Source organism: Crotalus tigris, unplaced genomic scaffold (genome assembly GCF_016545835.1).
Source record: "Crotalus tigris isolate CLP2741 ecotype Arizona unplaced genomic scaffold, ASM1654583v1 scf7180000023618.1514416, whole genome shotgun sequence".
NCBI classification, from domain to species: domain Eukaryota; kingdom Metazoa; phylum Chordata; class Lepidosauria; order Squamata; family Viperidae; genus Crotalus; species Crotalus tigris.
In genome coordinates this window covers 1,302,309-1,330,000 of record NW_024100082.1, presented here as the reverse complement: position 1 = coordinate 1,330,000, position 27,692 = coordinate 1,302,309, and the positions used below count along the sequence as shown (strand labels likewise).

The following is a 27,692-nucleotide window of genomic DNA, read 5'->3' as shown; positions in this document are numbered from 1 at the left end:
GAAAAGATCAAAACGAAGCAGAAGACTTTATAGCCACATTATACAAGCATATAAAGACCTTATATGACCTTATTCATATTTGTTGAATTTTGTTCAAGATCCTAGATCACCCAATTTACTATTATCTGAAGGGAACCATTTAAGCAAAGAAAGAAATTGTTTCCTTTACAATCATGCAATAACTTATTGAAAATTGTCTTGATCCCCGCTTCATTAATATTCAATCCTATTGACCTTGCCACTTCATGATGTAAGATAAGTTGCTTAGGCCTTTCTGAGAATCATGCATCCTTAAATAATACCATGCACCCAAATCAAATGCTTTTTAAACATAAGGCAAACATATATACTGGACTGTCCATTGTAATTGAGAAGCATATTTTAACCAGATCCTCACAAATCTTGCTAATTAGTAACCATTTACTTTTCTACCCACAAATTTCAGTTTCATAGAATTTGGAAGTATTAAAGAAAATCAACTTAAAGAAAATCATCGCACAAAATTATTTTGTGAAGATTAACATTTGAGCCATTAAGAAGTTATGTGAAGCAAGGAAGAAAATAGATCCTTATAAAGTCTTTGAGAATTTGCTAGACATCATCTAATTCCATTCTGCAATCCAGAAAGAATTGGATGGCTGTAGGTCATTCATATGGAAGCCTTAGATCAGGCTTCAAAATTGTAGAACTCTAAAAATGTATCTAAATGTGTTGACATTGGCATCTTGCCTATAACTACAGCTGAACATATTTATCAGATTTATGCTCAACCAACAATAGTTTAGCATTAAATTAGTCTGGGAGTATTGAAATACCTCAGGGAAACTAGCAATAAAAGACCAGTTCATAAGCATCAAATATTGTCTGTCTTTTCTCTTGAATGATTATGGAAACAGTTATGTTTTAAAACAGGAAAGTGTCTTGTGACACTTTAGTAACCTAGAGCCCATGCATGCTTACAAAATAATCTAAGTCCACATGTATTTGTAAGTTGTTTCTTTCCTTAAGCAAATGTTATTATGTGACTTACAATTATCATGATAATTAAACCCAAATTCTTTTTTTCAAAAAAAGAGAATATATAGAGAGTGAGCAGATGGGTAAGCTTAACTTAACAAAATATCATATAAAAAGATAAAATGTTAGGTAAACTTATTGAGCCTGCCAGTATCAATTAAAATTAAAACCTGTTAAATAAATAAATAACAGCTAAGAGGCTAAATCAACCTACTACTTATACGTAGGGCAGATGAATTAAATCACTGTATCCCAAGCCCGGAGAAATAGGGCAGATATTGCCTAGAGTATAAAAGAATATTAACAATTGGCAGATCTCCCTTGGAAAGTTATGCAGTAGTCTGCAACAAACAGAAGAAGGCTCATCTGCCTCAAAAGCATTGAAGATGATTATTTCAATTGATGGCAGCTTCACACAGTAGCTTCAGGTCATGCTCTGAACAGATGCATCTCTTTTCCAGGCCTCTCACCTTCAGCCCAAGCTTCTCTTCTTTATCTCCACAGTTCATCTATACAAATGTGCAGCCCAGAGAGAAAGCTGTGGACTATGCCTGAAAGCAGACCAGAAATTTGAGTGTGGCTGGTGCACTGGAGAAGGAAAGTGCACTTTACATCAACACTGTCCCACCCCTGTCAGCGGATGGGGAAGGTGGCTTGACTGGTCAAGCAGGAATGTCAAATGCTCCAATCCACGCATCACTGAGGTAATGATACATTTTTCTCCTACTCACTCCTGTCATTTGCTTTCATTAACTTTTCTTTATACACTAATAAGATGCAGTTATCTGAATATACCTGAATCAAGCCATTCTTCTATACTCTTCCCACCAACTGAAATTTAACAGGAGAAATACTTTGCAGTGCTGGGGCCTTCAGACTGGAATAATCTTCCCCAAAAGGCTTGCTCTCCATCTTTTCTTCACAGAGCAAAGACTAGGATCATTCCATGTTCAATTTAAAGTAGTTATATCTCCATTATATCCTTTATATAGATTTGTACCTGCTTTTTAAAATGCTAAATATATTTTTGACTGTATTTATATTTGCCCATTTAATTACTGTATATGATGTACCCAGAGAATTATATTGAGGTCTGAGATATAAATGCACAAATTAAATAATGTCAAAGACTGCAATCCTGACTTTATAGTATGTGTTGGTCTTGCTTTCATAATATCGCTACAGACTTTGATCCATAGGCAATCTTTTCAATCCTAACCCTAGCCCTAACCCTTACCTAGGACCTCCCATAAATGCACTAATTTTGAAACTAGTTAAAATCTTGACTACTTGTTAAATCCTTGACTTTTGACCTAATTTCATTCCATAATCCCTAATTCTCTCTCTCTCTCTTTGGATATCAATCATGCCAAACATAATATCTAATGGTATGCAGCAAAATTCAAGTGTAATTAGGATCAAGACATTTTAAAGAGTTGTTGTCAATTTCATTTATATTTCACTTACCTCCAGTAGGATCCAAGTAGCATTTATAACTTCATTTTATCCTCTGAAGAGTGCTATGTATTAGGAGAAGCTATAAAAGAGGAAGTTACTGATACAATAAATTTCATGGTTGGATGGAAATTCTAACTTCCCTGGATAAAATGGCTTTCAGTTCCTATTAAAATCAGTTTTATTGTGAATGATATTACTAAACACATAGCACAGAAGAAAGGTCCATTCACTACAATTAATTTTGAATTAAATTCTAAGCACAACTGACTAGAAATACATTCTATTGAACTCAATATAACTTACTTCTTAGTAGACACAAATAATATTGCACTATAAGTTCCACATCCTATAATTAGGAACCTTCTTTCATTTTGCTCATCCAGAGGTAACACATTATACTTATTACACTAAGAATGGACAAATAAAGCAGCATGTGCTCTCCTATTAAATTAATTTGTAGCATCTTTGATGCATGACCAATGTGCACTTTTTCTGGCCTTGATAAACCAATTTCAGTTGTCAAACTCACTGATCAGTATGGGGTGTCCTTTCTGCCCTCTGGCAGGCATACTAATTAAAACAGGGAAGTAATTAGCCTGTAATTGATTTCTCTGGATTGCATGCTATTAAAGGGGCAATAGTCAGGAAAACTTTGTTCAGTCAACAGCTATCATTGGTAAAAACTGTTAGCAGTAGCTTTAAATAGCATGTTTAAGATAGTAGTATCTTTAAATAGCTTATTTAAGATGCCAGACTAAGAAACTGTATGACCAGGAGGTTAACTTTTCTTTGGTATTCTATTTTTTTTTAAATCTGAATTGTTCCTTCATAAAGCAATTATTTGACGTATGAAAGAAATCTTATAACATGCTTATACAATAGGAAGGGTGAGGGTTAAGTACCATATATTCTGGCATATAAGGCGACCCGGCATATAAGACGACCCCCGTCTTCGGTGCCGAGTCTCATGCCTAGAAAGTTGTCTTATATGCCAGAAACTACTGTTATTTCTGGTGTATAAGATGACTTGGCGTAAAGACGACCCCCATCTTTGGTGCCAATTTTAAAGCTTGTGAAAGTCGTCTTATACACCGGAAAGTACGGTATGCTATTTCAGCATGATCCAGTGAGCCACACTTTGCCCCTTCTAATGATTTACATTAAGTCAAGATACCTGGTTGAGAGGGAGAGGGAAAGAGGAAAAGGGAGAGAGGGGGGGTATTAAAAAGAGATTAGACATCTTTATGGAAGTTAGACAAGGTTACGAATCTATAAAAATTCAGATATGAATTTGAAAGAAAGAGAAAGAGACAGAGAAAATGTTACAGGTTACCCTTGACCAGTTGCTGAACAACTGTTCAAAGTTCCAATGGACCTAAAAAAAGTTATGACCATCCTTGAAGTTGCAGTCATTGTACCATCCCTACAGTCACATTATCGTATCTCAGGCATTTGGCAACCTGCTCATGTTTGCAACCATTTGCAACCTCCCATGGTCATGTAATTGCATCTTGCAATCTTTTTGCTATTTTCCATCAAAAAATGTTAAAATACACCCATTAGATAATACCAATAGGACTTAGACTTATAGACTGCTTCATAGTACTTTATAGCCCTCTCTAAGTGGTTTACAGAGTCAGCATATTGTCCCCAACAATCTGGGTCCTCATTTTACCAACCTTGGAAGGATGGAAAGCTGAGTCAAGCTTGAGCTGGTTAGGATCAAACTCCTGGCAGTGGGCAGAGTTAGCCTGCAATACTGCAATCTAACCACTGCACCACCATTAAGCTGGATTTGGATTTACAACCACATATGTGCTTAATGACCACAGCAACTCGCTTAACAACCATTGTTAAAATGGTTGTAAAATCAAGTCCAGTCATGTGATCAACTTCAAAACTGTATGACCAAAGTTCCAGGCTCAATAGTGGTTGTAAGTCAAGGACTACCTGTAACTTTTTGACATCATTTAGTGATTTTCTCAATGTTTGTATCCCAGATACAATATACCTTATAGAAGAGAACCATTTTTAGAGTGTTCCCAAATTAATTTGCTTTGCCTAGATTAAGAAAAAAGGATAGATTTGAATGACTAGGGTTTTTTTTATATTTCTTGCATGCAAAAGAAAAAAAGAGCTGGAAAAGAGTTGATCAAATGGTTCTTTAAATAAATACTTAATGTTTATAAGTACTTTACAGAGCATTGGTATAGAGTCTATAGTGGTCTAAAATTTACAAATACATCAATACACAAAGTAAGGTTTTCATTAAAGCAAATTAAGGCTTCTAGGGTTGAAGCAACTTTATGATCTAGGGAAGATCATTCTGGAGAGCTTATCTGGGACTTTTGCTACCTCTCAATTTATCCTACCTAATATGGTTATTGAAAAAAAATTAAGAGGGAGGGTCATTTAAGGTATTCTGAGTCCCTCAATGTAAAGGCAAGATTAAAATACAATACTTTCTCTAACCCAGGAACTTTCAGATATATTGTGAATTCAGATGTACTGGGATTATCCCAGTAGCTGAGCTGGCTGGAAATTCTGGAAAATGGGTATCCTGTGATATTGTTGTTCTTACAAACAAATTGTATGAACAAAAATAACTGTGTTTCATAGCAGTGGCTCATACCCAACCAACACCACCTTGGTCCAAAACTAGTAATCCTTTTCCATGGAAAGCAAATGGATAAACATAGATCCAACCATAAATTTCAGCCACTGAAAACAGTAACTGATTTATAATAGCCTATGTTTTCCATAGTTATTTTTAAAATTACCATACACAGGTGAGCTTTAAGAAATGTTCACTAATTCTGGCAACCATGTTCACTGTGCTTTGAATACCTAGTTAACAACAAAATGAGCTCTATTTCAGTAAATCACATACACTGAGTTGGCTTGCTACCTAGCACTGAATATTTCATTCTCCATTTATAGTCACTAGAAACTTAGTAATACATCTTTCTTTCAGCTTGATTCTTTGTGACAGTTGGATCCACCCTCTCTGCCAGTCTAATGGTCTCAATAGAGTTTACTTTCATCCCAAAGGGGTTGCTTCCATTTTAAAAACTGTTAATCAAAACCCAGAGCCTTCCATAAATAAATAAAATTGCCTTCACGGCATTTTAAGTTTGTTCTTTTCACAGAAATCTAAGTGTTAATATGTATGGAATTGAAAGTGGGAGTTGCAAATCACCAGAAGCAAAATGGCTCATGAATACTCTTCTGTGTCTAAAAAACTGTTCAAAAATATGTGTCTGTATACTATTAAAACTCTCTTTTTTAAATAACCTTTAAATGAATTCATGATAAACAATTCATTATAGAACAACAATTTTTGAATCAAGATACTTCAAGTAGGCTAATTTACAGAATGAAATTTTGGGAAATTATGACTTCCCCAGACTACTGCTCTGATCAGACTGCTGCAGTTATGTGATCCTCCTTTTCAATGTTCCATAATAATTTTCCAGTCACTCTTGTAATCCCTCATTCCTCCCCCTCCCCATCCAGCAGCCATTTACTAACCAGCTGGGAAAGGAAGGGAAGGCGAGTGGAGGAAGAAGGAAGAAAAATAGAGAGGCAAGAAAGGATGAGAGAGGGGAAGAAACAAGTAAGAAGGAACCCTAATACACTCTTCCAAGTCTTTTCGACCCATGTCACCCCTTATATGCTTTCCTTGACCCTGTGCTCTCTCCCTGATCAACTCCACTCCCCACATGCTTTTTCCAACTCACAGAGCCCTTCTTATGTATACCCCACCCACCTTCCTGACTTGAACTGCTCCATGTGCCTTTCCCAAATTGTATGGCACCTCTTGTGCATCCCCAGACATCCTCCATGACCATGTATGCCTTTCCCAACCTGAATACATCTATTGTGCAAGCACATGGACCCTTCCTAACCCACATCACTCTTCCATCCCCATCCTTAACCCATATGCCATCTCTTGCGCATACCCCATATACCCTACATATTGACTGAAAACCAGCATGCAGGTAAGTGACTGCTACCAGGGTCCCTCCTATCTACCCTTTCTTACCTATTTTCTCACACACCCATCCTTCCCCGCCTGGCATCAGCTACTTATCTGTATGCTGGCTTTCTCCTTGCAAACTTCCCAGAAGTACATGGGGAGAGAGGAAAGGAAGGAAGGGAAGGGAAGGGAAGGGAAGGGAAGGAAGGAAGGAAGGAAGGAAGGAAGGAAGGAAGGAAGGAAGGAAGAAAGAAAGAAAGAAAGAAAGAAAGAAAGAAAGAAAGAAAGAAAGAAAGAAAGAAAGATGTCTGATGCTGCTGACTTCCCACAAAAAAACACAATGGGGAAACTGGCAGACAATCAGATGTTACTGCCAAATCCAACTGCTTTTTTGCCCAACCATGATCATTCTATTTCTCTGTTTAGATAAGGAAATGTCTCTTAAATGATAACCCAAAGGGGGATGTGTTATCTGAAGGTAGTCCTCAGCTTAGTACCACAATTAGGACCAGAATTTTAGTTGCTAAATGAGGTGGTTCTTAAGTGAGTTGCACCCTATTTTATGACCTTTTTTGCCATAGTTGCTAAGTGAATCATTCTGGTGGTTAAATGACTCACATAATCATTAAGCGAATCTTGCTTCCCCAATGACTTTGCTTGTTGGAAACCAGCTGGGAAGATCACAAATGGTGATCATGTGACATTGGGATATTGCAAATATCATAATTACATGCTGGTTGCCAAGTGTTTAAATTTTAATCATATGACCCTAGCAATGGCTGTGAGGTTCAGTTATAAGACTTTTTTTTAATGTCATTGTAACTTTATCATGTTGCTAAACTAATGGTTGTAAGTCAAGGATTACCTTTAGTCATTTTTAAAATTCAGAACTTTTGGTTCCTTTTGTGGAACTAAATTGAAGGGAGAAATAATTCACTGATCGAACAAAGAAATATATCATAGCAAATGAACTATACATTGTTTTTTTTGGCTTTATTCTTGGAATGATAATATCTCAGAATCCACTGCCTTGAATTAGGATGAGACAAAATGCCACAAAAGAAATATCAAGCTTTTGAGTTCTCAAGATCTTTTCATGGTGCTGTCCGTAAAATTTAATAGATGTTAGAGATAGAACCAGCTTGATGTTAAAACTGCAAACTAATAGGAGGAGCTGACAAATGAAAACATAGTTGTATTCATACCTACTTAGAAATTATGTAGCTGCATTAACTATAATGATAGTATTTCAAGGTAAGGAAAGGTTAAAATCCTACATACACTTATCTGGAATATATTCCATATGTGTTTACTTATAGCAAATCTTGATAGAAATAATAGAACCTATTTCTGAGTAGACATGTTTAGAACAATACTATTAATTGATTTAGATTCTTTATCCTCCAAGCTTTGGAAGGTTAAGAAACGTATCATTATTTGTTCATTTTCAATGTAAGTAATATTATGCAAAGTTTCAGAAAAAGAGTGATATAGTGAAAGGAAAACAAATTAAGGGCAGTAAAGGAAATTAAGAAAATCTAGCTTATATCATTATCTATTGTAACTCTATATAACTCGCTATCCTTGAAATCTATTCTTACATCCATCTCCTGAAAATGTATCAGTTGGACAAAATGAGCTCTGAAATATCCTCAGCCCCTGTGATTCTATTCTCCTTTTACCTGATACATATCTTAAATGATTACTGAATTCAACTTATCCTTCTGTTTTTCATGAAAACCCAGTTTTCCCTTCTATACAACCAAGTTAACAGAAGTTTACTATCTATACACAGTCATTTTTCAATAAGCATCCATTTCTCACAACATATTGCATCCTGCCCACTATCTTTCTACTAGTATTTCTCCTTTTTTTCCAACCATTTTTCTATCTTTAGTAGACATTCTAGCAAAATACATAAATTGATCTACTTGATGTAATTTTTCATCATTTATGAAAAACTTGTAATCACTGACTCAATTTTTCCTGTCAAATACAACTATATTTGTCTTACCATTTTTCAGTACTCTTACAGCATTTATTACTTTCTTTTCATCAGTGTGTTTTCTTGAATTCTAACATTTATAGCACTTGTTTCAGTTGCATTGTTTCACATATCACCATATAGTTCCAATACAATTTTCTAAAATTCTCATTCCAGCAGTGTCTCACTTCAGTTTATCTGGAATTATTTCAGTACTTTATTTTTCATTCTGTTTTATTGTGCAACCCTTGTTTAGCCTTCTTCATTCTTCCGAAAAGATGTTTTCATTTCTAGCTTGAGGAGCAGCATAGCAGATTGAGCAAAACTCTACTTATTGTGGACCTGACAAACTTCGCAGAAATAGGAACTGATGAAAAGTTCATGTCCTCAAAACTCCTTTTGAATTGAGAGAACAAGGATCTTCCATGTTTGGCTCCACACAGATTCTGCCTGGGAATAGATCACAAAATAGCATTATTCAGTTGTTTGAGAGGTCTGGGGATGGGGGTGCATTCATCTTGCCTAAACCATGCTCAGCATCTTTCAAATAGATACTGAGTTCACTATCTCCTCTCATGATTACTGTAGGAAAGTGCTTATTAATGATTTCTTTGGAATGAAGAACTTTATGAAAGACAAGCTATAGTATACCATGAGCTTATCCTTCCAACCTGGATGAAAGATGTTCTGAGTAAATTTAAGGATTAACATGAATAGCTTTAATTTTTTGAAAACAGCAAAAGAGTATGTTGATTTTGAAAAGTTAAGGAACTAGATGGACTTCAATGAATATTTCCTACGGAGTGCTTAAAATTTATAAAACACTATATGATGTCTTTGAAACTAATTGTAAGAAATCCTCCCATAGGAAAGTTCTGCTGATTAAACAATAGACAGATGATAAGAAGGAACTTGAAAGAGAGAACAAAATATTACTCTTGAAGGGGAACAATCCCATTAATACAGTGGAGCAATACTATTGTACTATAGAAGAAATTAAGATTATTTGCAATGCTTTTTTTCTTAAAAAAAAAAAGTGCCAGAACTCATACACGTCATACAACCCGCCTTGCCTACCTACAAGGTTCCATCCAAAAAAGCTGCCGGAACTCCGTTCTGGGCGTTCTATGAGAAAAAAAGCCCTGGTTATTTGGGAACAATTTGCTCAGAAGTTACTTACAAGATTGGTTAATTTGGATACTATAGCAGAGGACATAGGAGAATATCATATTTTATTGGATAAAACAGAGACTGAGGTTGATTTGAATATGGATTTAGAGTTTTAAAAAATGCTGAATTATAAAAGTGATATGAAAGAAGATATAGATCTGAAAATGGATTTTAAAATGCCAGGATATAAGAGTGATAGAAAACAATGACAAATGGATTTACGGACAACAAGAGTTGATCTCTTAATAATCAAAGGGAATACATAAACAATAAATCAGAAGAGCAACTCGGAATTTATAAAAGTTATGTATGGAACCAAGGAAACTATCTCTGGAAGAAGACAAAAAGAAAATATTAAAGCTGTTCCTGGAAGAAAAAAAAAGAAAATGATAAGAAATCATGTGTGAAATACTTAATGGGACTAAAGATTAAGTTTTTTTAAAAAATGAAAAGATTCATAAAGTGAATCGGTTGGAAAAGGGTTAAAATATATCTGTTATGATTTCTGGTGGCTGTTAATAGGACTTCTTTTTGATCAGGATTGTATGACAAGGCTTTAAAGATTTGTTTATAAATGGGGACAGATTTTTTTGTTTATTTCTTAGAGAAAAATATGTTTGGATTATAAAAATGATTTTTGATTACATTTAAAATATATATGTTAATGTTTCTGATAGCTCTTGATAGATTTGCTTAGTAGGAATGAATGATGTTTTTTTGTAATTTGATTATTAATATGGAATGAGATATGAGAAGAAGATATTTTTAAAAAATGAAATAGAGAATGTGTTAACTTAGTCAACTTTTTTATACATGTCTGCAGGAAGGGAGAGTTATATTTTGTATATATTTATTTCTTTTCTGGGTTCTTTTTATTTGTTTCTACTTTTGTTTCTTTTTTTTAGTTTTTATGTTTTTCTTAGTTTGTATAATATTTTTATCTTTATATTTGTAAACTTTAATAAAATTATTGAAAAAGAAATCATCCAAATTTCTCTTCGGTTTTTCAGCATTTTTAGTGTTACTACTCTTCTTTTTGATTAATTCCTGGCAGCTATATCTTTTTATTTATACTGTACAATATTTTTGTCTTTCCCTAGTATTTTGCATTCTTTTCCACCTGCTTCAGGTCTTTCCCCTATCTACTGAATTCTGAAGTATAAATTCTATCGCTTAGTCTAATAACAGTTTAAACAGCATCAGCCATGGTTACAGCTATTTATGATCAGCAATTAACCCAGGTTTGAATACACAATTTAAGTTGTATTCAGATTCTGAGCTGAGTAAAAATCTAGCAAGTTGTAATGATCAGTGTCACCACATGTTTTGTAGTTAATCATAGCTAAACTCAGCAAAGAAAAAGAATTGTGCTTGAAAAGGATAGTATTCAAGGAGAATATCCATATCTGTTCATTTAATAAAACACCACATCTCTGCAGCAACTTTTAAATATCAAATTATAAATGAATATTTAAAGAAAGGGGATGATATTTGTCAGAAATAGATTGCTTCATGAAAAGTTTGTAGTAGCAGTAAAGAGGTAAGCTTTTAAAATTGTAATAAGTCAAGAGGGAATAGAGATTAGAAGGATCTTTACTTGTTGACATAAAAAGAAAATCAATAATAGCATGCATGTTAACACAAAATCTTTCCCATTCATACATCACGTCATTGGGATCCATCCTATGTTCCCCTTGATAGCATAAATCTTCCCCTGTTGCCTACAGCTCAGTGATTAAATAAATAAAAAATTAACTTCCTTATGAACAAGCAGCATTCTGATCTCCAATTCGTTTATTGCAGGGCTCATTAATATAACATTACAGCAACAAACAGCTAAAAGGAATGAGGGGGGGCAGTGTCAGGCTGAATAATAGAGTTGCTTTGAGGAGATAACAATTAGGTTTGGAATGTGCTATCAACTAAGACAGACACAAGGAATGATTGTGCCAGGTTGATGAACTAGCACTGTGGATGTGCTAAGGTCTTGCTGAGCTCATCCGTTGGGATATAGCCAGCTACAAATAGAACTATAGAACAAAATTGATATGTTTTGATTTAGCTTTTGCCAGAGTTCCTGGCCAACAGAATATGGTGCTTTGTGTTTATATTACAGAAACAGATGCTATATTGGATCACTATATCATTACAGAAGTGTATTCAGGAATGTTAAGATGGCATGATGGTCGCTGCTATCCATTTTTATATGGCACTACAGCCCATAGGACAAAGTCATTAAGAAGTATAATGGGATAAAACAGTTACTTTTCAAATAGACTGTTCAAAATGCATTTGTTCTATAGGAAATATGTTAATGTAATTTAGATTATTGTATTTGTAGAACATGATTATGATGATTGCATAACATCACCGACTCTTAGTAACCATATACATCAGGGGTGTCAAACTCATAACGTCACATGTATGGTGACTTTTTTTCTATTGCCGGAAATGTGATGGGCACGGTTTTGGCATGACGCATCCGGCCCATGGGCCGGCAGTTTGACACCCATGATATAGATAGATTTTTCTTCAAAATGAACTGTTCCTAATCTGGTCCTTCAGCTCTTCCAATGGTGCACTCATCAGTACTGTATCAGAATCCATCTTGCTGCTGATCATCATTTTCTATTTCCTTCTACCTTTCCCAGGATGAGTCCTTCTCCAGAGAGCTAGATCTTGAAATAATGTGTCTGAAATAAGATAACTTGTGCTTGATTATTTTGGCTTCAAGTGAGAACTTTGAGTTGATTTGTTCAATGTTCCAGTGGTTTGTATTCTTGGCTATTTACAGTATCTTCAGGAGTCATTCCCAATACCAAATTTCAGAGTTGTCAATACTCTTCTCATCTTACTTCTTCAAAGTTTTGACTGCTAGTTCCTTTACTATTAATCCTAAAAGCAGAAGCAAAGGTCATTTAGTTCCATTTTTCCACTTTGCTCTTTGATTTTTATTACTAGAGTTTGCATATCCTTCGCATTTTTGTCTGTCAGGTACTGTTACCAGCATAGTGCAAGTTATTGATGCTTCTTCCTCGACTTTTTTTTTTAAATTGAAAATTTTTACAGTTTTACAATAAAATAATCCCCCTCTCCTACCCCCCCTTCCCCCCATCACCCTCCCCCCTCCTTCCCAGAGCTGAATACAGGGTTAATAAAAACTAGAAAAAACCTTACAACTTAAATAAACATCAAACAATTATAAATACATTCAAAAAACAAAATTTTAAATACTTTAACTCCAATATATAAAAACAAAACAAAACAATAGTTCTAATCGTTACCTTAAACATAAATTATTCAAAAGCTAAATAATACTTTTTAATCTCATATTTGTGCTGTATAAAATTCACCCATCTTTTCCACACCAAAAAATATTTCTCTTGCGATTGATCTTTCAAATAAGCCGAAATTTTTGCCATTTCAGATAAATAAGAAACTTTAAGAAACCATTCCTCTAAAGTAGGCAAAACTCCTTCTTCCAGTATTGCCCTATCAGCAGCCTTGCCGCTGTAATTAAATTCAACATTAAAATAATTTCTTTATCGTCACAATCAACAATAATACCTAACAAAAACAATTGTGGTGTAAATTTTATCCTTCTATTAAAAAATTTTTGAATATTCCACCAAATCTTAATCCAAAAAGCCTTTATATTTTTACATGACCACCAAATATGATAATACGTTGCATCCAAACAACCACATCTCCAACATTTAGGCTGCAGATTTGGATACATACGAGACATCTTTTGTGGATCAAAGTGCCACTTATAAAACATTTTATAAAAATTTTCTCGTAAATTTTGAGCTTGCGTAAATTTAACATTCCGCACCCAAATTATCTCCCATGTATCTAATAAAATCGGCTCTTCAAAATTTTGAGCCCATTTAACCATACAATCTTTAACTAATTCTGTTTCTGAATCCAATTCCACTAAAACACCATAAATTCTTTTTATATGAGTTCGACTTTGGTCTTTAATTTGTTTCAACAGATTCACATCCTCCCTGATCAAACCCACTTTTTGATCTATCCTCCACCTTTCTAATAATTGTCTATACTGAAACCAAGAATAATTAATATTTTCTTGTAATAATTCATCCATAGATTTTAATTGCCAACTTTTCCCATCCCAATTAAGTAATTGTTTATAAGAAATGCTGTCCATCTTCACTCCTTTTCTTATTCCTTCTATTGCATGCCCTGGAATTGCCCACAATGGAATTCTAGAATCTGTTCTGTAATATTTCTTTCAAACTCGCAATAAAGAAATTCTTAAAATACGAGACTTAAAAACCCTATCCACCTTTTTATTATATATTAAATAGGCATGCCATCCATATAATAAATCCCATCCCTCCAAAAGGAGTATATTTACATTTGCTAAATTAATCCAATCACTAATCAGTGTTAAAACCACTGCATCATAATACAGTTTCAAATTCGGTACCTTGAGTCCACCTCTCTCTCGAACATCTTGTATAATTTTAAGTTTTACTCTTGGTTTTTTCCCCGCCCAGATAAATTTATTAATACCTTTCTGCCATTCTTCTAAATTTACCTCTTTCTTTAAAATAGGTATCATTTGAAACAAAAAAAGAAACTTTGGCAAAACATTCATTTTAACCACAGCAATTCTCCCCAACAAAGATAATTGTAATTTTTCCCAATCATTCAAATCTTTCTGTATTTTAAACCACAACTTTTCATAATTATTTTTATACAATTTTACATTAGAAGCAGATAAAAATACCCCCAAATATTTAACCTTTTTTACAACTTCAAAACCTGTCAATCTAACCAAGGTATCCGTATCCAAATTAGTCATATTTTTTGGTAATATTTTAGTTTTATTATTATTAACTTTAAAACCGGAAACTTGTCCAAATTGATTTATCAATTGTAACAACTCCACTACGGAATGAGTTGGTTGAGACAAAGTAACAACCAAGTCATCTGCAAAAGACCTTCATTTATAATCATTTTTATTAATCTCTATTCCCTTTATTTTGGGTGATTCACGAATTTTTATGCTTCTTCCTCCACTTTTAAAACCAATGCTCAGCTTCTTACAATCCAGCTTTCCTTAATATATACTTGGCATATATATTGAATAAATAAAGAGCAAATATGCAGCATTGTCACACTCCTTTGCTCTCTTGTAACCAGTCTGTTTCACCATGTACTGTCCATATTGTGGCTTCCTGATCTGACCTATACATTCCAATTTTTCTGAACACTTTCCATGGCTTGATGTGATTGATACAATCAAAAGTCTTTCTTTAATTACTGAAGCATATAGTAACTTTTTAAAATATTATTTAGCTTTCTCAATTGTCCAGCATGTCTCATTTTCTGCAACCATTTCTAAAAGCAGCTTGAACATCAAGCATCACTTTTTCCATGTAAAGCTCTAATTAGCATTGGATGGTCATAAGCAGGGCTTTTTTTGTCATAGAACGCCCAGAATGGAGTTCCGGCACCTTTTTTGGATGGAACCTTGAGGGTAAGCAAGGCGGGTTATATGACATGTGTGAGTTCTGGCGCCTTTTTTTTTTTTTTTTTTTACAAAAAAAGCACTGGTCATAAGCATTGTTTTGCTAGCATGTGAAATTAAGGAAATTGTACAATAGTTTACACACATTGTTAAGTCTCTCTGTAATGTAAATTGACATCTTCCAATCTGTTGACCACTCTATCATTCTCCATATTTGCTGACCTAGGTTACTCAGAACCATTATACTGATTTTTCTTCTGTTGTTTGCCATGTTTTGGTGGGTTTTAACAGAATTAACAGAATAACAGAGTTGGAAAGGATCTTAGAAATATCCTCAGTTCTTCCTCAATAGCATGTCAGTAGCCCATCAGCTGACACTGTAATGTCAATTGTTTTAATGTGAGTTTTCTTGGTAAAAATGCAGGAATGCTTTACCACTGCCTTCTCCCATGCAATATGAATTGATGCCTTTACTATTGTCACTGAAGTATCTGCCTCCAGTATCTTCCTATATTGCTGCTGCCCAGTATATGTGCCTGCTAGGGCAGCTGAAATGACTTTCCCACCTTGGGTAACCCTTGGCATATACTCCTATTCTTCACTCATCCCTCCCAGACACTAAAACCATAACCCTGCCAAAATGAGGCAGCAAACAGGACTTGGGGTGTGGAGAATGGGAAGACAGATTACTTGTATGCAATTCCTATTTTTATTAAGTGTCAACATGAGTTTATAGAGAGCTTAAATCATATTTCAGTTTGGTTTATATCTACAAGCTTTTTAATGAAAATAAAGGGAGAACAAAATAATGGCAATATCATTTTGAGAGTCTACTTCAAACCAACCAATCCTAAAAAAGTCTCAGATTATACTTTCATAGATCAAATTATTTTGAAAAAGCATATATACAGTATTATTTTGGGAGTGGGAATTTCTATATAACCAATTTCTGAAAACTCCTTAATTTCAAATACATGGATAAAATCAATCATAGATACAACTGGGAAACTGAGCATTCTAGATGAAGCTAAATCCCAAAACACTAAAGAATTCCTGGAAGCTTGGCATTCCATCATTAGACACATAGAGATAAACTACATTTATACACCATTCAAAAGAACCAAGGTGGCGCAGCAGTTAGAGCGCAGTACTGCAGGCCACTTTAGCTGACTGTGTTCAGCAGGTCAGCGGTTCAAATCTCACCGGCTCAAGGTTGACTCAGCCTTCCATCCTTCCGGGGTAGGTAAAATGAGGACCCAGATTGTTGGGGGCAATGTAAATATATATATACATTGCTTACTGGTGTACACCGCTTAGAGAGTGCTTGCACTTAAAGCGGTATATAAGTCTCATAAATAAATAAATAAATCTCAGAAGGAAACAAAAACAATAACACATCCTCTTCAGCAACCAACACTCAGATAAGCAGGGATAATCACCAGACAAACAGAAAAATGACCCTAATCAAGAAACTACTAAGGAGACAAACAATCAGACAAATACCCTAATCAAGAAAATGCCAAGGAGCAAACAATCATGCAGACAACAAATACCCTAATTAAGGTATTACCTAGGAGAAAAAAATCACATGGATACCAACACTGGCAGGGCAAGCTATTGTATGTAAACAGGAAGCAAACTCTATATTCACTAACACTGATGTTTCCATTTGGGTAAGCAACTGCAAACAAGCAAACAACCAAACTCGGAGAGTACCAAGGACTCCACATAACCAACATTTATTAAACTTCAATAGTGCAGTTTGCTAGCTTGTTTATCTGTATTCGTAGATAGGGCAGTTGCCTGGATTTCAGGTCTGATCCACTTTTATTTAACAGGCTCTATACAAATAGGATCTTTCAAATATTGCTACCTTCAGTGATTATGACTAAAATTCTCCAGCTGTAATTAATTGAATGCATCTGTTCTAACCCAGCAGCAACATTTTGACACAGTTCCTTCAGAACTGTTCAATTAGTGGCAGTTAAATCTAGGTCAGACTGGATATCTGGTTTGGATATTTTCCAGGTCAAGACATTTAGAAAATAAAAAGGCAACACACAGCCTTTGACACTGTAGTCAGGTTTTGTTAACTCCAGTTTGGTTTTTTAAAAAAATTGAACAGCCTCTCAAAGAGGAGAAAAAGAAAAAGGCAAGCTGTGGGTTTACTGAGAGAGGGCAAAACACTTCAATTTGTCATGCAATTGCTTCAGCAAAAGCATTTTAAAAATAAGCATACTGTTGTAGGGAAAATAACTGTCAAGAACACGAACCATTGCATATAGGTGATCTGTACACATTAACAGTACCAAACTTTAGACTGCATAGCATAATATAATGCAATTTGATTTTGGTATTATGTCTTTTGTAGACACATGATGCTTTGCAGAGAAAAATGATACAAGACACACTACAGAGTGTGAACTATAGAAAGCAGACTCTAATCGACACTACATGATGAATAGATTAAAGCTTTTAGTCCCCAGGCTGAATTCACAAAAGAAAATGGGAACTGAGGCAAAGACAAGAGAATGAAATAAGTGTTTTTAGAACACAACTAAGGCTAAATGAAATGGAAAGTGTATGAGTAATTGTCTCTTTAAATGGGGATTGGTGCTAAGTAATATGGCTTTCAAATTCTAAAATAAGTGGAATGAGAAATAAAAGAAAAAGAAAAAACGGGGAAAAAGAAAAAAGTTAAGACACATTAGAGAGGAAGTAATAGAGCAAAGAAACTGACATATTTTAAAGTACTTATAAATTTTTGGAAGAATATTACTGGAGATCAGTTGTGGGAATAGAGAGTGAACTCATAAAACAAATAAGGTTTTAATTTAGTCACAGGCAGGGTTTGTTTATTTTTTCTCATAGAACGTCCAGAACAGAGTTCTGGCACCTTTTTTGGATGGAACCTTGTAGGGTAGGCAAGGCAGGTTGTATGACATGTGTAAGTTCCGGCACTTTTTATTATTATTATTATTATTATTATTATTATTATTATTATTATTATTATTATTATTATTATTATTATTATTATTATTATTTTAGGAAAAAAGCACTGGTCACAGGGAATAGAAGTTTAGGATGAGCTGTGTTCACAGCTAATCTGAGATATTTGCCTCCTTGTGTCAGTGCAGCACATCATTCATTTTAGATTTCAGATGCATGGTGGCTACATCTGGAATTAGAAGACATGTGAGCATTTTCATGAAATGGCAATCATAGGGAAGGGATTTGTTTTTAGAAAATAATTGCCATGATAGGTATAGCCAGACACAAATTCTTCCACATTTAATGGAAGATAAGCTAATGTTTTTTGCCAACAAGCAGCATCTGCAGGAGCAGATTGACAAAAGGACTGTCATCAGATATTCAAATACATTAAGATAGTGACTTAGTTTACATGCTGAAACTTTTTGAAAACATAATAAATTGCAACATTGCTTATTCCAGACCATAATGTGCCAATGAGTTGATACATTATTATGATTGTTCTAGAACCTGATGGCCAATTTTAAGAAAGCATTTACCCAAGTTATACTGCAAGCCCTCAGTGGAACCAGAAATTATGGACACATAAATATTGTCCTTCTGTTTTTAATGTAATAAATACTGGATACCTTCTTCTACATTTGGAAATTAAAATGGCTATTTCAGAGATGTACTATAAAAAGGTAGCTTTTAGTTCTTAAAAAAGACATTTAAGGAGGTGTGACTGCCTAGCTCCCTCATAAAATGTGATATTTAACATTCAGAGTTTGTCCAAAGTGGAACTTAATAAAGTTCTCTAAAGTAACTGTCAGGCCATTTAAGGTTATTGGCTTTTATAAAAGTCTATAAAAAGGAAGCCTAATTTCTCAGCAAAAGTTTCTGCCACCAGCTGCAGCCTCCCACAAGTTTTCTTATGTTCCAACATACTAGGCATAGCAGCTGCCTCCACAATTCTTGGTTGTCTGACATGATTCAGAAGCTGAAGGAGCAGAATGCATATGCTAGATTTAATATTATTGCTTCTAGCCTTGAGAGTGGGCTAGAATTTAGTTCATAGTAGAAAGAACAGAAGAAAACATTGCATGATAAAATGCAGTTTGAGGTCTAGTAGTTGCTTAAAAGAGAGTTGAGTTTGCTGGTAGTACCTTTAAACAATGTGCTATACAAACTCACACATCTGGTTTTAAGGCATCTGTGCAGGAAAGAAGTTGATGCAGTTGCTGAGAAATTACCCTCAAATCTATATTCAAATAATGGTTAATTAGATTGAGATCAAAGTAGATTGCTACATAAATTAAATGAAGTAGTCTAACCTGACATTTCTTCTTTATTTTGACAGATAAAAGATAAACATGAAAACACATCAATAAAAGTTAGAAAAAGAATTTAAAAGGGCAAAACCAATGTCAAAGAAAAAGAAAAACATATACAGTATATAAAGTAACTTTTAATCTTCTCTGCAGCAACTAAAAAGAGCAACTATTATCCTTACTTCCTTTTTAAGATTACATTACAGACATCCCTTCTGTCCCATATTCAATCCTTTTTTTCAATCAGCAAATTCAGAAATCACCATTTTCCATTTTCAGCAAAAAGTCCATAAAGGTTTTCCAGACTTCTATAAAAGTATTCCTTGTTTCATTCCTGATCAGATAGGTCAGTTTTGCCATTTTTGCTAAATTTTTCAGTTTTACACTCCATCTCTTTGGGCTTTTTTTTTTTAGAGTTTCTCCATTATTATTCATATATTCATCTTGTTGAAGCTACCATATATTAAATCACTCTTCTGTAAATCTTTTCCAATTGATTATCATAACTCCCAGTAAGAATAGCTCCAATTTCATCTTAATATTGTTTAACATTATTTGCATCATCATAAATATGTATCCATTTTTTTCATAAGTCCACCATGCATAGTAAAATGTCCCTCCATGTTTTTCACATTTTAAGCACCAGCAAAACGTACTTTTATACACTCTAAATAATTTGTCTGCTTTCATGTATCAATGATATATTATTTTATTTAAAAAGCTATTATATTAATATATAATATTATATAATTTACACAATGTAAATTTGAATCCCTTTACCCATATTCTTTCACAATGATCGTCTTTATGTTATAACTAAAGTTCTTAGCCCATTTTATTATACAAGTCTGAATAGAAAGAGGCAAAGATGTTCTGTCTCTTCTTACATGGTTTTTGAATAGTGCTGATACAGTGGTGAGATTACACTATGCTGGGTGGGATAAAATAAGTAAATGCCTTGTCTTATAAGCCTGCAGAAGTGAATAAACACACCACATATCTCTAAGAATGGCTTCTTCCTCTCAGTAGTAATTTGATTATATAACACATACAAATAGATTCATTAAAATGAGTATTGGAAAATAAATCAAATGTGCTATATTTAGTATGAATGAAAATCACATATTGGGTATGTGTGGAACCCTGCAGTGTAGCAGATAGAGTATTAGAATCAGAAGTGTTTAATGAGCACTTCTAATGAAGTAGATGAATCTTTTTGGTGATATTTCACACCCCACTACAAAGGCAAGGAATGAAAGGAACGAGATGAGTATCTATGGAAGACAGAATGTATCAATGTACAATATTTCCAAGATAATGCAGTAAGAAGTAAGACATCTTACTGCAACATGAATCTAAATGCATGTTCTACTGAAAATGCAGTATCTGAGAAGATTACCTTCAATTTCACCTTTAATATATTTATGAATAACTCAGGGCAGTGAACATATCTAATGCTCCCTCCTCCTATTTTCCCCAGAACAACAAGCTTGTGAGTTGGGTTTGGCTGAGAAAGGGTGGCTGGCCCAAAGTCACCCCAGGTGGCTTTTATGCCTAAGGCAGGATTAGAACTCATTATCTCCCACTTTCTAGCCTAGTGCCTTAACCACTAGACCAAACTGATTCTCTTTACTTTTCTAAAGCATTGTTTTAAATACTGTGTGCTAAAAATGTGAGATTCTCAGTTTTCCTTCCGTAATAAATAACTTTATCACCTCAGTAAACATGGAAGAAAATTTAAATATGTAACTGTATCACAATGTTTAAGGCAGTATTTTAAAAAGAGATTAAAACTTAGAAAGCAATAAAGAATTGAAGGTATTTAGGCCTTTAGTATGCAGCAGTCTCAAACAATGGGATTTTGATGTGACCATTCAGGTTTGTTTTTAATCTATTAGATGTAATGATTTCATTAGTGTGAATTATAATTAAATATGCATGAAACTCATTTCTCATTAGAATTCTTTCAGTGATGGGAGTTCTTTTTATTTTTATAGAAAAAAAGAGAAAAGAAGCCAAGATGATCCATTTGAAATGTTCCTTAATCTAGAGTCAAGCAGTCCTTTTAAAGGAGAAGCTAAACAGTTACTATTTTTTCAGGATTATGTACTCTCTAAACCTTAATAATAGTTTTCAGTGCACCTTCAATTTGTTTCATATAGAGAAAGAAACAATAAAATCCCGCTATATTTTTCTTTACTTTTGTTTCTTATGACAAATGTATTATTTTCACTTAGACATGATCAGGCTTCTAGATCATTGCTAGATTTTGTATTTTCAAAATGGGGATTAACAATTATTTGATTCTCTGTGCAGCAGCTCCTTGATATTCTGCTATCTTCTCCTACATTCTTTCTTATAATTGAGCCATTAATAGAAATGAAGAGTTAAAAAAGAAACAAAAATAAAGAATAAATTCATTCTTAATTGTGATGGGGGTTTCACCAAGGTTCTCTATTGTATTGATTCTTCAAACAAAGCAAAGCAAAAAACTAAACTTATATAGAACAAAATTAATGAAGGTTGTAGTCCCAATATTTTGCTATAACAAATTAACAGGCAATAACAGAAATCATTTTCTTTTGCTCATTAATATATATATATATATATATATATATATATATATATATATATATATATATATATATATATATATATATAGTCAAAATAATGATCACCAAGAGAATATCTATCAAAAATAGAATTTAATCTACCAAGCTTTCGTCAAATACATTTGACATCATCAGGGTTAAAAGGCAAACGCCGGGGGAAGTCTTATATACAGTTGTTTAATGCCTGTTTCCTGGCTCCTGGAGCGTATCATCGGCCCCAGCTGATCGAGTTGAGTCCCAAGCACACGCCCCACATCAGCACCTATCCTCTTTCCATTGCTAATTTGCATTCTGTCATACGTTACTCCGTTAGCTGTTTCAGGGTTGGTCAGGTTGGGGGTCAGGATCTTTTCTCCTCCCCTGCTCATAACTCCCCCACCATCCCACACACGGCTTCCCTTAGGGAGCGGGGGTGGGCAATTATTTAAATTGCTTCCAATATCCCTGCAAGCCCCAAGATCACTTTGATCTTGTTTATCTATCCCTCGGGGCTGTAACGCAGGCTCATAGTCACAGCCCATGCTATTCCTCCTTCCCTCCTCCTTCCCGTGAATTCTCCTGAATGATCTACTGTTCATTTCCACGCTCTCTCCCTCGCGCACACTCAGGATGTTTTCTGCCATTATCCCATTGTCAGTGCCTTGTTGTTCTGTCCATTGTTGGTAAGCACCATTCCCACTCATCCCCAATTCTCCATTCTCACTCCGTACGGGGCTCTTCCCCTTTGATTGCAGTCGCTGTTTCACTGCGCAGCTTTGTGTTGAGAATGTCAGAGGGGGGTGCCTTCCTCTGCTCGACTGCGACCGGATTATCATAATGTGCCTGGTAGTATCCTCAGGGGGGGATTCATCCTCATTCTCATCATCCTCGTTAGACTTTATTATATTCCGTTTTCCCTCCGGTTCCTCAAGCCCCACTCCATCTCCATTCCGTCCCAAAACGAGTCTCCTCCCGGCGGGTCGTGACAAACCTAGCCACAGTTGTCCGCTGAAGTTAGTCTGTTGTCGGTCCAGGAGGGAGGAGCTGTCAATAGAGGCTCCATCGGTGTAATTACGCAGGGAGGGGGGGCAGGCGGTATTTTTTTGATTACAAGTTTTTTGATTAGGTCCCCTCCACACGTTAGTACGGTTGCTGGCACTCCACATTTTCAGAGCTTGGTGTGCTGCACACAAGTCTACGCGCCGATTGATGGACTCCGTTCCTGAAAACCATGCCTCTTTCAGCAGGCGACCTCCTTTTGTCGTGTCGTTGGCCAAGATTTGGGCATTCTCAAAATCAAAGCAATGATCGTATTCTGCTACATGGGCCCAAATCTGTGAATGTTGTTCGCCTCGTCTAATAGCCAACCTATGCTCATGTAGACGAGTCTTAAGTCTTTTTGAGGTCTCGCCTACATAATTACTCTGGCACCTCATGCAGTTGATCTTATAAACTATAGCTGATCTCTCAGCGGTAGGGAGCTCCCCAATATCCAGCGTGGTGGCAGAAACAGTTCTCCAACAATTAGAACATGAGACCATGACCCATCAACAGCCCAAGTTTTGGGCACGGTATGTTGACGACACCTTTGCTGTCATCAAACGGTGTCATCTAGCTGACTTTATGGGAGTGTTAAACTCAATATATCCGGACATTAAATTTACGGTGGAGGAGGAGATCCGGGGCTCGATAGCCTTTTTGGACATATTGGTCCAATGTTCCTTAGATGGAACTTTGAACACCAAGGTCTATCGGAAGCCCACTCATACGGATCGAATCCTCCACTACCATAGCAACCATCCGGCCTCCCATAAAGCCAGCTGCATTAAGACCTTGTTTAAACGGGTGCAATCGCACTGCAGCACCATGGAGTCTAAGGCAGAAGAAAGGAAACATCTATTTTGCATATGCTGGATGAATGGGTACCCCCTAAAGTTTATTAAGCGACACAGTATGGTATCAGACCCCCGAAACGGACAGCGAGGAACCCCTGATACGAACCGTATGGGTGTCTCTACCGTACATTAGTAATGTGTCAGAAACCACAGCCAGGCTTCTGGCACCCCACAATATACAGATAGCCCACAAACCTACTCAGACCCTACGAGCTAAAGTGATGCGCCCCAAGGATCAGCTCCCTACCGTGATCAACTGCACGGGGTGCCAGAGTAATTATATAGGCGAGACCTCAAAAAGACTTAAGACTCGTCTACATGAGCATAGGTTGGCTATTAGACGAGGCGAACAACATTCACAGATTTGGGCCCATGTAGCAGAATACGATCATTGCTTTGATTTTGAGAATGCCCAAATCTTGGCCAACGACACGACAAAAGGAGGTCGCCTGCTGAAAGAGGCATGGTTTTCAGGAATGGAGTCCATCAATCGGCGCGTAGACTTGTGTGCAGCACACCAAGCTCTGAAAATGTGGAGTGCCAGCAACCGTACTAACGTGTGGAGGGGATCCAATCAAAAAACTTGTAATCAAAAAAATACCGCCCGGCCCCCCTCCCTGCATAATTACACCAATGGAGCCTCTATTGACAGCTCCTCCCACCCGGACTGACAACAGACTAACTTCAGCGGACAACTGTGGCTAGGTTTGTCACGACCCGCCGGGAGGAGACTCTTTTTGGGACGGAATGGAGATGGAGTGGGGCTTGGGGAACCAGAGGGAAAACGGAATATAATAAAGTCTAATGAGGACGATGAGAATGAGGATGAATCCCCCCCTGAGGATACTACCAGGCACATTATGATAATTCGGTCGCAGTCGAGCAGAGGAAGGCACCCCCCTCTGACATTCTCAACACAAAGCTGCGCAGTGAAACAGCGACTGTAATCAAAGGGGAAGAGCCCCGTACGGAGTGAGAATGGAGAATTGGGGATGAGTGGGAATGGTGCTTACCAACAATGGACAGAACAACAAGGCACTGACAATGGGATAATGGCAGAAAACATCCTGAGTGTGCGCGAGGGAGAAAGCATGGAAATGAACAGTAGATCATTCAGGAGAACTCACGGGAAAGAGGGAAGGAGGAGGAATAGCATGGGCTGTGACTATGAGCCTGCGTTACAACCCCGAGGGATAGATAAACAAGATCAAAGTGATCTTGGGGCTTGCATGGATATTGGAAGCAATTTAAATAATTGCCCACCCCCGCTCCCTAAGGGAAGCCGTGTGTGGGATGGTGGGGGAGTTATGAGCAGGGGAGGAGAAAAGATCCTGACCCCCATCCTGACCAACCCTGAAACAGCTAACGGAGTAATGTATGACAGAATGCAAATTAGCAATGGAAAGAGGATAGGTGCTGATGTGGGGCGTGTGCTTGGGACTCAACTCGATCAGCTGGGGCCAATGACACGCTCCAGGAGCCAGGAAACAGGCATTAAACAACTGTATATAAGACTTCCCCCGGCGTTTGCCTTTTAACCCTGACGATGTCAAATGTATTTGACGAAAGCTTGGTGGATTAAATTCTATTTTTGATAGATATTCTCTTGGTGATCATTATTTTGACAATATGAATACTCCCAAGAGTCGCATTTTTGTTTTTATTTCTAATCATGTGTGTGTGTGTGTGTGTGTGTGTGTGTGTGTGTGTGTGTATTTATTTTCATAGATTTTCACGGGTACAGGTGTGCAGGTCTTGGCGTATTTGGGTCTTTTCCCGTGTAAGATTGAGAGTATCTTGGCGATGTTTCGACAAGGTCCCACTCGTCATCTTTAGGCCTGGGTCTTCGGCTTCGTGCTTGTGCAAGCAAAGTGTGATCGGAGCTGCCGTCTCTCTGTAAATATTGGTGGGGGTGTGTGGAGTGCTGGCTTAGTTGCTGTAGGTAGGTTGGTTGGCTGTGTTGGAGTTATTGTTTGTGGATTGTTCGGCTGTTTCGTAACATCCTGAGTGGCTGAGGTGCTGGCTGTGTGCCCATTACTCTTTTGTGTTGTAATGACCTGGGTAATGGGCTGTGTGGTAACATCCTGAGATCTAGTGTCCGGACATCTGCTCTGGACATCACATCACAGAACTCAGGAGGTTACAACGCTAAAGCTCAGGATGTTACAACACAGCCACCCACCCAGTATGTTGCAACACAGAACTCAGGATATCACTACACTAGATTTCAGGATGTTACCACACAACCCATTACCCAAGTCGTTACAACACAAAAGACTAATGGGCACACAGCCAGCACCTCCAATTTCAAATTATCCTTCCAGATTTTTTTCAGGTTCAAGACAACTTACCGTGCTATATTGTAGGATATTGAAGTTATTTCTCTGTTTTAAAGGATTAAATTCCTTAAATGTTGTCTGTTAATAACTGATGAGATCAAATTCATTAATAAAGGAATTGTTGAATTTTACTACCTTGGAATCAAATGGGAACATGTAACTAATCCTTTCGCCTAATGTATATTTAACATTAATAACAGTAGTAATAGGATTTTCATTCTACAGTTTTAATTGTACAAAATACTATTTTTGTATTTAATAAACTTATTTTCATATGTTACAAACATTTATCAGCAATTAGTTGAACCATTCACCTTTCCTCTCAAATATGGATTTGAGAGTGCTATTACTATAACCAGAGTACTTAGGTTAACTTCCTTTGTACCTATTGACATATTAATTCCTAATGAAATGAAATATCTTAGGTGAAAGGCATCACAATAATGTTTCAAATTCAGTATGCCTAAACCTTCTTCATCCTTTTGTTTATATATATGGTTTGCCTAATCCTAGAATTGTATAGTTTTTGTATACAGTATTAAAATATTTTGCATTTTACCTGAGACTGCTATTCATTCGATTAAAAAAAGGGAGAAAACACTGAAGCTAATGATAGTTTGACTTAAACCTTTATTCCTGCTTTTGGTTTCCTTTCCTTATTGCTTAACCTGCTGTTTAATGAAAGTTCTGGAGAGCGCATAAGCTTGCTTTCTCATTTTGTCTTATCCCAGTAACAGTATTGCCAGCGTTGATGTTTTATAGTCACAGACCATTAAATTATTTCTGCTCCTGCAATGTTCAGAGAGCATATTCATATGTGCTGATGTTCAAATTACTGTACTTGGAAATACTGCAGATTTCTTGGGCAACTCACACTTCATTGCATATTAAGTGCCATTTAATGCTTCATTTCCAAGCATATTGTGTATTGCCTCATTAAACACAACTTCCCATAGTGATCCTCTCTATTTAGATGAACACTTTTCAATGTTCTTCATATTAGATATATTTTAAGTATGTATATGAATTGTATTCTTAATAAACTGGATGCTTTACAATTTACTGGCATTCTGTGAGATATATATATGGCTATATGTGTCATGAAGAGATTCTACACTTCAAAAACAATCACTAAAACACTGTATATGACATTCTATATTCACAAGCCTAGGCTGAATATATTGTTTCATCAAAGCACTTAGACCAGAAATGTGTTATCTCAGCCTTAGCTACCTCTAGACATATTCATTATTCAAGCTATTCATTATGACTTCATAAATTCTCCCACATTACATTCCTGAGAAAAGAGATTTTGAACTACTATACTAATCAGGGGAATGAAGTGGGAAGAATTGGAAGCTAGATGTCTCTTGGATGTGTAAAAAAAAGAGAAAGAAATGGATATAGATACATACAATTAATTCAGAAGATTTTAAACACTAAATTGATCAAGTCACA

At 35.9% G+C, this 27,692-nt stretch overlaps 1 protein-coding gene across 2 annotated transcripts in view; it reads left to right on the top strand.

The window, feature by feature from the left end:
• Positions 1–27,692, top strand: part of PLXNA2 (plexin A2) — a 275,925-nt gene that overhangs the window by 133,541 nt on the left and 114,692 nt on the right. Inside the window, exon 9 of one of the 2 annotated variants that reach the window (XM_039320076.1) lies at positions 1,522–1,721. The exons of the other annotated variant lie outside the window; for it this stretch is intronic. Coding sequence (XP_039176010.1) covers positions 1,522–1,721 — 200 coding nt within the window. The remainder of the gene's footprint in view (positions 1–1,521; positions 1,722–27,692) is intronic. 2 annotated transcript variants of the gene reach the window in all.